Source organism: Amblyraja radiata, chromosome 13 (assembly GCF_010909765.2).
Source record: "Amblyraja radiata isolate CabotCenter1 chromosome 13, sAmbRad1.1.pri, whole genome shotgun sequence".
In the NCBI taxonomy this organism is placed as follows: Eukaryota; Metazoa; Chordata; class Chondrichthyes; order Rajiformes; family Rajidae; genus Amblyraja; species Amblyraja radiata.
Genome location: NC_045968.1, coordinates 13,644,155 through 13,657,602, shown reverse-complemented (window position 1 = coordinate 13,657,602; position 13,448 = coordinate 13,644,155). Strand labels below are relative to the sequence as shown.

The following is a 13,448-nucleotide window of genomic DNA, read 5'->3' as shown; positions in this document are numbered from 1 at the left end:
CTCATCTGTTTGTGCCTCTGGTTACATTGCAGTCATATTACTGAAGCCCAATTGCACTTGTTGTAAAACAGAGCCCTTTCAAAAAAGGCTCGGAATGTCAGTGATGATCTTCATCTCTCGATTAACTGCCTCATGCTAGGTTTCCAATGTGTGGGAGGGTCATGAAGAGTTTAAGGCTATTATGGTGTGATTGGTCAACTGGAAAGAAAACAAAATAAAAATGTGACTGGTCATATTTTAGTTAGCGCTGGTGACTGATCTCAGTCAGTGATCTTGCAAAAAAAAAATAGACATCATTTCAACCTTTCAAAAATTGGCTATCAACATAATGTTCAAATGATTCACAAGTATATTTTAAATCCCTTTGGTACAGATCTTGATCTATGCTGTGGATTAATGTCTTATACTGCTGAATATTATAATAATTAACTTTGTGACATTGCTCTGGAATGTCACTAATAGTTTTGAGGAAATATAAATCTTTACATTCAGCAGCATACTTTCATAACATGAAACTGAGGCTGTTTGAAACTTTGATTTTTTAATTAGGTTTATTATCTGGACTGTCTGTAATTCCATTCAAAGGCCAATTTAAGAAAAATTGCACTAATGTTCGAATTTGAGACTTTTAATGTTAAAAAAAATTATTAATTTAGCTGAAATCTGCTCCATTGAATTTGAAAAAAAATCAATTAGTTTATTTAATTGAAATGATATACACAAACCTAATATAAAAATTGGCACTATTTTAAAAATGTATTAAAAATCTTAACTAAGAGTTTTATCATGTAGAGAAAGGTCTTGCTGACATTTTAAGAAGCATTTGTTAATGGCAAAGGGAAATTCCTGACATTACACCACTTAAGATGTTCAATTTTGTACAGGGCACAGATGGTATTGGCACAGGTTAAGTTGCGAGATACTTGACAAATTCACTTCAAACGACTCCATCATTTGCACGGTTCATTCTTGTCTCGGCTATTGGCACTTTTGCCATGCTGCATCCACAGTTTAACCCATTGCACAGGAAGCTTACAAAATCAATACCAATTGATCAGTTGCATGATAATGGGTCAAATCGTGCTGGAACCATAGTGTTCCGCTGTTCCCAGACATGTAAGTACACCATTTATGTCGACCCAATACAGGCCTGCACTTTCATTAGAGACAGATGGTGCTGTGGTTGTGAATGCCCTCAAATGTGGGACTCCATATGGAGTTCAAGTCTGGTCTTGCTGGGATTCCCAAGCATTACTCTGTGGGATCTCTCTGATCCTATACCAGATAGGCAACAATGCATAGGCAGTGAAACTCAGCCTGCAGTATTGGAAAGGGAATGAACTTTAATTAAAAATAGTTATTTTTGTTTAATAACAATAAAGAAAACTACAGATGCTGGAAATCTAAAAGAAAAACAGAAAACTCCATTGATCAGGCAGCCTCTATGGAAAGTGAAACAATTAACATTTCAGGTCCTGGACTCCAGGTGAGAACCTCTGATGAAGTTTCTCTTTCCACTGATGTTGCCTGACGTGCTGAGTTATTCCAGCATTTTCTGTTTTTACTTTGATGTTTTTATTGACGTGCAAATGTTTTAGTTTTTAATTCACTTTCTAAATATTTCTTTCAATTAGATGTTTTAAAATAGCTTTAAATATCTCTATAAATATTGAAGATATTTGTAAATTGTTAAAAAGCTCATATGTTTTGAAATGAGATGATGCTCCAGAGTTGTCAAAGGCTGCCCACAGCTAACCTAAGCACAATATTATTAGCTGCTCACCATGCCTATCTGGATGCTTGCCAGTTGTGCAGAGTTAACCTTCTGCATCCAGCCCTGGCAAGTGCAGACAGGTGGGGGGGGCTGCATGTGGTGTGTCCAGATTGCAGGCTGAATCCAATGTGACTCAGCCCAATGTCAAGTGTAATAGCCATCTCTGCCGTACAAGTTCCTTTATGCATTGAATATATCAAATTAGACTTAAAAATTGACTCAAATTATGTGCCTTAATTAATAGTAAAGCAATTAGTTTTATGCCCAGATCCTAAACACTGATTGAGGAACTACCAGAGTGAATATAAACATTAGGAAACAGTGGTTTTACAATAATTATTTAACAAACATTATGGTGAATAGATATAAATTCAGGAGTGATGAGGAAAGGAGTGCGTTAGGGAGAGGTTTTCATCATATATGTGAAAAAGATAATTTGGATGTGGCATTCTAGATCCAGTAGCATCTGCCATTTAGTAAATTTGGAACTTACAAGAGGTAAATCCAAGTCCATGAAGGGTGGAATGCGAACAGTCCCATTACAAACTACCTGCTCAATTTAACCCGTTGTTTCCAAATCAAAAATGGGAAATATCAGACAATTTGTTTTAACAACAAATGATTGGAAATAATAAATTGTCAGCAGCTCAATTCCAAACAATTAACAAATTGGGAAGAATACCTTACCAAAATAAAAATGTAGAATAGTTTTAATTAACCCTGCCATATACGGTTTCACAATTTCATGTGCAAAAAAACTTTGGTAACAATCTCGATCATTGTTTCCTAGTGACAGTAACACTATTATTATTATTTTTTTTAATTGGCAGCAGCATTAAATAGATAAGTGAAATGTGCCCCTTAACGTTGTTTTGAGAACAATAATAAATAAATTACTGAGCACTAATGAATCATCCTCATTTCTCAGTTAAGGCTATATTTTCACAAATTATCTGTGTAATCCCATCTACATTATGAAGGAGTGCAATACAATTGTTGGCCAATCAAACAGAACCTATAGATAGTGGTCACAAGGCACTCAAATCGTAATTGTGCCACATTCCTTGGTAATAAATCTTCCTAACTGCACAAGGGGTTTGTATGGACTCCCAGCACAACAAATGAAACACAAATGAAACTGTTTGCAAGGTGGTCCAGTGGGAGCAGTGATTTAAGATAGGATGCAAAACTCGAGTCCTTTTGGCTTTTGAAATACAATGATTTGGCATTAAGTTTGCAATTAATGGTGTTTTGGGTTTAACTCATTACTTTGTTCTAAATGCATGCATTCTTAAAATGACTGATTAACCAATTTTACAACTGAAAAATATAGCTAAAACCACAGCCAATCTAATACAAGTGTGATCAAATTGGATTGCAGATGGATTCCCAACATTTCAAGTATTTCTACATAATTTTAAAGGGCAAAATACAAGATAACTAAACCACATTGGCTAACATTCTTTTTAAAACCGCATCCTCATGGATTTGATTAAAAGTTTCAGCATTACAGGTTTACCTTATTAGCTGCATATTGCTGTACGGATGGATATTCCCTTGTCAATGAAGGTTGGTGACGGTTTTGAGAATGCGGGATGATTTATGCACTAACCCATCTCCACATCGCATTTTCTGGAGTCTTTATGGAGGAAATTGCAGAAGTTTCTCTTTCCTAAAACTATATTTTTTCTTGCTTTACACAATGCTTGCTGTAAGTCACACGTCTCCAATTTGATGGATGGTTCATGATATCAATAAATACTGTTATTTTCCTTTTCTTGTGTAAGACCTTTCACACCACCTCGGTAATTGTGCCTGGCACAGAGTTCAGACGGCTTATTTCCAGGAATAAGCAACTAAGAGATACACAGACTGCAGATTCAGTTCCTGCCTTTGGAACCATTGAGTCAAACAGCACAGAAACTGGCCCTTCAGCTCAACACATCCATGCCAACCAAATGCCCCTTCTTCTAAGTTAGTCTCATTTGCACACATATATCATCTCCCTCTAAATCTTTCCCATCCATGTACCTCTCCAAATGTTTTCTACATGTCATTGTACCTGCCTCAACTACCTCCTCTGGCAGCTCATTCCATATATCCATATATTCACACATAAGTGTGTGAAAAAGTTGCCCCTCAGGTTTCTATTACATCTTTCCCCTCTCACCTTAAACCAATGCCATCTAGTTCTTGTTTCCCCAACCCTAGGAAAAAACCCCATCTATTCCTGTCACCATTTTATCCATCCCTATAAGATCATCCTTCAGCCTCCTGGAATCCAAGGATTACAGTCCTAGCCTTTCTGATCGCTCCCTTTAGCTCAGGCCCTCAAGTTGTGGCAACATCCTTGTACATATTTTCTGCATTCTTTCCAGCTTAATGGCATCCTACAGCAGGGTGACCAAAGTGAAGACAATACTCAAAGCATGGCCTCATGCAATGAGGTGCAGCAAATCACAGCAGAGAAACATGCCCCTCTGTCGAACCAGCATCTAGAGAACTAGACATTTCTCTAAGGAGAAGCAATGGTAAACCCGAGGAACAACATTGCGTCTTCCCACAAGGCACATTAGAACCATCGGAACAACATTGAATTCAACCATTTCAGATTGCTAGTCTCTGCAGTTTGTATCAGAAATGTTGAGTTCTGATGAAAGATTTTAAAGCTGTAATGTAAAATTTGTTTTTCTCTCTTCACAGATGCTTACTGACCTGCTGCATTTGTGCAGCATTTGCAGCAACTGCAGCGTTCTGTATTTCTAAGTTCCAGTATTGTTTCTCTTTGAGGTCAGAGGAGGCAAGAAAAAGATATCACTCATTTTGTAACAAGTTACTGCAACACTTTGTGCCTTTTCACCACCCTGTCTCAACCTGCATGGTCACCTTTTGCATAATTTACTCCCTCGGGTCTCATTAATTCATAAGTGATAGGAGCAGAATTAGGCCATTTGGCCCATCAAGTCTACGCCATTCAATCATGACTGATCTCTCTTTCCTTCTTAACCCCATTCTCCTGCCTTCTCCCCATAACTCATGACACCCATACTAATCAAACACCTAAACTAACCCATCTCCATACTATCACACACATTCCCTTTGTTCGCTCCAACCTACCCGCAATATTTAAAAAACTTGATTTCTACTGCTTCCTCTTGCTAATGAAAGGTCACAGACCTGTGACATTAACTCCTTTTCTCTCTCCATGGATCCTGCCAGACTTGAGTGTTTGCAACATTTTTCGTCTCATTTCAGTTTTCCAGCAGTTCTTTTTATGTTTCAATAAATCAAAAGTGATTGCAGTACTTAAAGGCCAGTCATCACAGCCAGAAAACTGCAGCAAGGAATACAATGACATTTTTCAAATAAGAAAAAGAGGAGCGTCACATAGTATTTTTAGATAAAGACAAAAATAAAAGACCAAATATTTCAGAGTTGACAAATTCCCTGCAAAGCATGTGCTAATTATTCATAAAGGTTTTCAAACCTGTTTACTTTTGTTTTAAGTTGAAAATAAATTATGGCAGCGAGTTACACTGTCCCCTATAAATGTTAATTTTACATTTTGAACATTACACAGGCACGGTGGCGTAGCGCTAGAGATCCTGACCACGGGTGCTATCTATATGGAGTTTGTACGCTCTCTGGGATCTCTGGTTTCCTCCTACACTCCAAAGACATGCAGGTTTGTAAGCTAATTGGCTTGATATGATTGTAAATTGTCCCCAGTATGTGTAAGATTGTGCTAGTGTGCGGGGATCGCTGGTTGTCACGGTCTCGGTGAGCCGAAGGGCCTGTGTCTCTCTAAACTAAACTACAATTATATTTAATTACTGACATTTAATTATTTGTCATGAATCAATAGAAGGTCCTGACCTAAAACGTCACCAATCCATGTTTTGCAGAGATCTGCCTGATCCACCTAGCTTGTGTCCAGCACTTTGTGTCTTTTATTGTAAACCAGCATCTGCAGTTCCTTTTGGCCACATTATATATACGTTATGCCCACAAGTGGTGATTGGGCTTGGTTGTGCTGCTCATACTTCATCTACCTCACCCCACTGTCTACGTAACCCCACATCCCTACGATCCTGGGCCAAATGCAAAGGGCTTATTAATTATTATTAATGTTATGTCTGTATTCCTTCTTCATGTGCTGCATTGGCAAGAAGCATTTCACTACACCTAGGTGTATGTGACTAATAAATAACCTTTAACCTTTTGAACCTTTACTGACCCCGACCCCCTGGAGTTCATTGAAAACCAAAGACTGATCGCTTCTTGTGCAATTGTATACAGAGGTTTGGTGTTTTAGTTCTAATAAGTCGGCGCAATGGGTTACAAGGAAAAGGCTGCTGACCTACATAACACTGAACTTAAGATAAATGTCATCTTACTTTGCACGACAAATTATAACTAAGTTTCAGTGTATACCATTTATCTTGATGGCACTAAGTAGGTTTTCGAGGTGGATTTTAGGGATTATATGAATACTATTTAGACTGTTACCAGGGACCACAAATTGGATCGCTCACAAAGGCTGACTTATGATAGATGTACATGACTGGACTGCAAAATAAGACAGAGCAGCTCCACTATGCAGAACAAATAACCTTGTCAAAATATTTGGAGCAATTCTGATTTTACCAAGCAAATGAAATAGCCTAAGATGACAGGCAGAATTGGTTTCTAACACTTTCATTACCTCCAGAGATCCTTTGGCAGAATATGCTGCATAGGAATAAAGAAGGTCATTCTTCTCCTTTCTCCCAAGCAGGGCTGAGGGGAGAGTACTGCATTGCTGTCCACTTGGATAAAAGCACTGGCTGCTGTTCGTGAGAATGATTTTGTTTTGGTCTGTATCGGGCAAGCTGAGAAGAACTGTGTAATTTACCAAGCGGATTTCTGTTAAACCAGATGCAGTCCACTGCTCCATTATGTGTGCCGCAGAACTCCCCTGGCCTGACTCAGCAGCAAATAATGCAAAATCCCTAAATAGAAGTAGAAGGAGAATATTTACTTCCAATGCTCATCACATTTATCACAATTACATTGAAATACTACAAACACGAATAAATATGTTGAGATTAATACACATGGAAACCAACAGTTTCATCAAATAAATATGATAATGCACTACCATTGTTTTTGAATTTTATGTTGCAATACCAGACCTGCTCATTTTTAAATATAGCAGGTCAATTTCTCATGATACAAGGAGAAAGTGAAACCAATGTACTGTATGATACTCAAGCAGAAGTCATACTGGAAAAAAATGTTGAAAGGAATAAAGAGGAAAATGAATAGGAGATTTGGGAAAAGAAAAGGAAAGAGGATAATTTAGTGGAGGAGTGAGATCAGAGTGAAGACAAAGGTTGGAGGTTCAGACGGAAAGGAGAATTGAGGATTGAAAAGGGGAATGTAGATAAAAACAATCGAATGGAAAGAAGCACTTGACTCGAGGACCTGAGCTACGATATGATAAACTTTATTCATCCCCGGAGGGAAATTGGTCTGCCGACAGTCACAATGCACAAGGGACACAAAAACGTGAAATTAAAAGTGAAAACAAAAAGAAAAAGACAATCGACTGTGGTCTGGCTGCCGTGTACACAGCGCCTTCACCGGAACAAATGAACAAGCACAGACTATCCCCTGGGCAGAGGATTCTAAACTAGAGTCCCCCCCCCTCCCCCACACCGGGTCCCCCTTTGTTCTCCCACCATCCCTCGTGGTGGTCCCCCCCCGCCGGGTCCCCAGTCTTCCCCTCCCCCCTCACGCTCATTGACTGCGAAGCCCCACCGCCACCGAGGCCCACACTGCCGCTGAGGTCCCACTGCTGCTGTCTCCCGCTGCCGCCACCGAGGCTCCCATCGCTGAGGCTCCTTCGGCCCACACAGGCCTCGCCGCCCGGCTTCACCGCTGTCGCCTGGGAGGCCTGTGGGGCGAGTCGGGCCTACCGGAGCGCGTTCCAGTCCGGTCATCGTTCTGGTAGTCGGCGGCGCGGTTGTTCGGTGGGCGGATCAGGCCTGTGCTGCTCCCCGGGACACCTCCGCCGAGAGGGAGAGGTTGAGCAGACTAGGACTTTATTCCTTGTAAAGCAGAATGATCTAATAGAGGTGTACAAGTCTTGAGAGGAATAGGCAGGATAAATGCACAGCCTTTTACCCAGAGGAGGGGAATTGAGAACCAAAGGACATAGGTTTAAGATGAGGGAGGAAAGATTTAATAGGAACCTGAGGGTCAACTGGTTTTACACAAAGGGTGGTAGATGTATGGAACAAGTTGCCGGAGGAGGTAGTTGAATCAGGTACTATCACCACATTTAAGAGACATTTACACAGGTACGTGGATAGGATAGGTTTAGAGGGATATGGGCCAAACACAGATAGGTGGGGCTAGTGTAGATGGGGCATGTTGGTCAGCAGGGGCAATTGGAGCCGAAGAGCCTATTTTCACACTGTATGACTAAGCAAGGGAAATAGAGAGGACAGAAGTGAAATAAACATAAAATGGAAAGTAACCTCAACTGGGGAGTTATGATTGTCAAATTATTTCAGCAGTAAGGAAGAGCACCAACATACTTAATGTGGGAAGAAGCAAGGTGGGGCAACAGAGTTTGAGTCAGTTGTAGGATCAAACTTGATAACATTTTTTTTATGGATGGTGGCAGATAAGACCAAGCTTACAGGTTCATGGCCAGAGTTCTGAAACGCCAAACATGCCACAGTGTGAACTTTCCCAACTGTTCGAGTTAGATCAAGCTCTTAGGGCTAACGGAAACAAGGGATATGGGGAGAAAGCAGGAACAGAGTACTGACTTTGGATGATCAACTATGATCATATTGAATGGCGGTGGTGGCTTGAAGGGCCGAATGGCCTTCTCCTGCGCCTATTTTCTATGTTTCTATGTTCTAACATTTTCACAATCAATGTCTTGATATGAAAATGAAAATGTGTATCTATGAAAATACCATATCATCAGACAGGAGTAGCAGTTAAGATTGAAAAGAGATAGACGTATTATACAGTAAAGGAAGTAAACCAATGCAACATTGCTGATTGCAGTGAGGTTTACCTTGATTAGGACAAGCCCATTGTTAGGTATGTTCTCATTTAAAATTTACAAGCAACTTAGAAATCAATGACCTAATGATCTTCATGGCAGGTGCAAACAAATGGCCTGAATGCAAGTTGGTGACTATGGTGTATACAATATCTCACTCTTGCATCAATATTATACAGTGCTTGATATCAGTACATTCCATTACCTATATCAAAAATCTGCTAACACACCATTCTACCCCCAGGTCCCTCAGATCGGCCGACTTGGGGCTACTGACTATCCCGCAGTCCAGGTTTAAGCTCAGGGGCGACCGCGCTTTTACGGTTGCAGCACCTAAACTGTGGATCAGCATCCCTCTTCTCATCGAAACTGCCCCCTCCATCGACTCCTTTAAGTCTAGACTTAAAACCTATTTCTACTCACAAGCATTTCTTGAGGTCCTCTGAGGGAGCGCTGTATGTTTGTATTCATGTATGTATTGTTAGATCTATGTACCACTGTATATAGCATGTTAGTACCAGCACTGATGTAAAGCACTTTGGTCAACGAGAGTTGTTTATAAATGTGCTATAGAAAGAAAATTGACGACTTGATTACACTGAAAAATCCCAGCATATCACTATTTACAAGAGCAAAGCACATTACAGTAAAAAGGACACCTTTATATTGAATTTTCAGCATTACTAATTTGTTGAGCGTGTATCCAACTATGGGATATTAAGTATTTTATCCTTTATAAATAAAGATCATGTTCCTGGAACTATCCCATTCTTTTGCAGATCAATACGGTTCTCACTCTGCCCAAGACTTTGTTGCTTTCAGAGTTCAGAGTTCAAATTAGTGGTAATTGACAAATAACAAATAAATTCAGGAAGCATATGAACATCATTTTATGTAGCTGAGCAGACCCTATACACAGACAATACTCACCAACTAGTTGCTACAATCAACAAAGCATTGGGAGTTTTCGGAGCCTAGTCACCCAGGGCATGATTTTGTAGGAAATTGTGGTTTCTTAAGCAGGGTATGGTTTCATAAGCAAGTAGAGTGTTCCATAAAGCCTGCTAGATATACTTAAAAGCAGAGCTTTTATTAAAGTTTCCAAATTTAATACAAATAATGTATTGGTTAACCAAAGAGTAATGGTCAAGATGAATGACTAGATTTTAACCGTACAAACTCAGTGACAAAGAAACAATATTTTATTCTTCTAATACAACTGTAGTACAAAGCACAGCACAAGAATCTCAGCTAACTCAGTTTACCATCTCCTGATTGGTTAACATGTTTTCCTTGTGGCAGGGTTCAATTTGATCAGCTTTAGGAAACAAAACTATTGTGCTTCCAGTTCTGCAGTGAGAATTAACAATGTAAGGTCAGTAGTTCTGTAAGAAAGCGCACACTATCTCAGACAGCTCTTCACACACTCTCTTAAGATTTACCACTATTGTCACTTTTCAGTTTGTGACCTCGTCGGAGCTGTTCAACAATTGCCGTGAGAACAATAGATCAAAATAACAGCTCAGTTGACAAAAGAAGTTGGATCTGCGGAAGCCAGCACAGCCATGTTTAAAACAGCAGAGCTTCCAAGCAAGCAGGTTTTTAAAATAATATCAAAGGCTGCATAAAACATACTCACGCACACACATTGGGCTCAGATGTTTGCTCACATTTTGATTTTATGATTTATGTAATTATCCAAATGTTATTTAGAATAGTCTTAGTTTAACGTATACATTAATGTTGACACACTGGTCAATCTGAGGAATACCTTCAGCAACAGATTGGTTCCACCAAGATGCAGTACAGAATGCCACAGGAGATCCTTCTTCCCTGTGGCTACCAAAACTATACAACCCCCCCCCCCCCCACCCACCCCCTTCTGTCATGGGGTAGACTGACTCCTTTCCCCCCTCCCCCCACCCACCCCCTTCTGTCATGGGGTAGACTGACCCCTTCCCCCCCCCCCACCCACCCCTTCTGTCATGGGGTAGACTGACCCCTTTCCCCCCTCCCCCCACCCACCCCCTTCTGTCATGGGGTAGACTGACCCCTTCCCCCCCCCCACCCACCCCCTTCTGTCATGAGGTAGACTGACCCCTTTCCCCCCTCCCCCCACCCACCCCCTTCTGTCATGGGGTAGACTGACCCCTTTCCCCCCTCCCCCCACCCACCCCCTTCTGTCATGGGTAGACTGACCCCTTCCCCCCCCCCACCCACCCCCTTCTGTCATGAGGTAGACTGACCCCTTTCCCCCCTCCCCCCACCCACCCCCTTCTGTCATGGGGTAGACTGACCCCTTCCCCCCCCCCACCCACCCCCTTCTGTCATGAGGTAGACTGACCCCTTTCCCCCCACCCACCCCCTTCTGTCATGGGGTAGACTGACCCCTTCCCCCCCCCCACCCACCCCCTTCTGTCATGGGGTAGACTGACCCCTTCCCCCCCCCCCACCCACCCCCTTCTGTCATGAGGTAGACTGACCCCTTTCCCCCCCACCCACCCCCTTCTGTCATGGGGTAGACTGACCCCTTCCCCCCCCCCACCCACCCCCTTCTGTCATGGGGTAGACTGACCCCTTCCCCCCCCCCACCCACCCCCTTCTGTCATGGGGTAGACTGACCCCTTCCCCCCCCCCACCCACCCCCTTCTGTCATGGGGTAGACTGACCCCTTTCCCCCCTCCCCCCACCCACCCCCTTCTGTCATGGGGTAGACTGACCCCTTTCCCCCCCCCCCCCACCCACCCCCTTCTGTCATGGGGTAGACTGACCCCTTTCCCCCCCCCCACCCACCCCCTTCTGTCATGAGGTAGACTGACCCCTTTCCCCCCTCCCCCCACCCACCCCTTCTGTCATGGGGTAGACTGACCCCTTTCCCCCCTCCCCCCACCCACCCCCTTCTGTCATGGGGTAGACTGACCCCTTTGCCCCCCCCCCCCCCCCCCCCCCCCTTCTGTCATGGGGTAGACTGACCCCTTTCCCCCCCCCCCCCACCCACCCCCTTCTGTCATGAGGTAGACTGACCCCTTTCCCCCCCCCCCCACCCACCCCCTTCTGTCATGGGGTAGACTGACCCCTCCCCCCCCCCCCCACCCACCCCCTTCTGTCATGGGGTAGACTGACCCCTTTCCCCCCCCCACCCACCAATCTTTGCACATCCCCAATCCTTCCCACATCACTTTAATTTCATGTTTCATGTACCTTGTGTTTTATGACTGTTGGCAGATCAATTTCCCTCCTGGGATGAACAAAGTTTATCATATCGTACATCTGGGCTGCAGGAATTAACTTTAAAATGTTTTTGGAGTATTTGCTCTCTGTCCCAAGAAGGCTGGAATCCAAAAGTGAGGAAGCAATGTTTTGTCTGTGCAGTGGAGTTTTGTGCATTGAATATCTAGAAATATATGTAAACTTGGGAATACGGACATCAGAGAATAATGCTAGAGATTAAAGGATTGTATCACAAGACCTAATTCAATAAACTTGGCCTTCGACCAAGCAATCCCTTGAGCTTAGAAAGACGGGAATGATAACATTTAAAGCTCAAGATTGCAGTTGTAATCTTATCAAAACTGTCAATGCTCACTTTCATTGCACAATGAACCTAATTTCTTGTCGATGTAATGAATGTACAAAATCCAGAAGTTGTTGTCAGTTCTCGCCTACTTCTTTGCATTAAAGCCTGTGTATAATGGAAATCCTTTCTGACGTTACTGCATTGACAAGAATTTCAACATTTTTATGAACAGTCTGCTATAAAATCCTCAATAGTGTTATATCTTGGTGAATTAAATCCAAGATATTATTAAGCCATAATTATTGCACAACACTTCCACACAGAGCTGGTCAAGGGAGGCAGGGGAACAACTCCAGCACTGCTTGGAGTCTGTAGACTGGACAATGTTCAGGGACTCGGCAACAGACCTGAATGAATACGCCACAGTCATTACAGACTTCATAAAGAAATGTGTGGAGGACTGCATCCCAGAAGCTTTGGATGATTCATGAGATCCGCATTCTTCTGAAGACCAGATCCTGGGCATTCAGGTCAGGAGATCCAGAGGTCTACAAGAAGTCCAGACACGACCTTGGTAAGGCCATCAAAAAGGCCAAAAGGGACCTGCTCCAAGCTGGAGGATGAGACAGATGTTCGTCAACTGTGGCGGGGCTTGAATGCCATCACCTCCTACAAGGCGAAATCAGGTGGCAGCTCGAATGTCGGCGAAACATCACTCCCTGACGAGCTCAACGCGTTCTACTTCGCTTTGATAGGGTGATGGTATTTCAGTCACAGTCACAGAGGCCGACGTCAAAAGATCCTTCAGGGGGGTGAACCCTCGGAAAGCGCCTGGACCTGGTGGTATACCCGGTCATGTTCTAAAAACCTGTGCGAACCAACTGGTTGGAGTTTTTACGGACATTTTCAACCTCTCACTTCTGAGGTCTGAGGTTCCCACATGCTTTAAAAGAGTATCAATAATACCGGTGCCCAAGTAGAGCAAGGTGACGTGCCTCAATGACTATCGACCAGTGGCACTAACGTCTGTGGTGTTGAAGTACTTTGAGAGGTTGATTATGGCGCAAATCAACTCCTACCTCGACAAGAAC

The 13,448-nt window shown here is 42.7% G+C and overlaps 1 protein-coding gene across 4 annotated transcripts in view; it reads right to left on the bottom strand.

Moving 5' to 3' along the window:
- Positions 1 to 13,448, bottom strand: part of naaladl2 (N-acetylated alpha-linked acidic dipeptidase like 2) — a 663,050-nt gene that overhangs the window by 303,371 nt on the left and 346,231 nt on the right. For all 4 annotated transcript variants that reach the window (XM_033031269.1, XM_033031267.1, XM_033031271.1 and 1 more), the window contains one exon: positions 6,480 to 6,765. In XM_033031269.1, the coding sequence (XP_032887160.1) occupies positions 6,480 to 6,765 (286 nt within the window). The remainder of the gene's footprint in view (positions 1 to 6,479; positions 6,766 to 13,448) is intronic.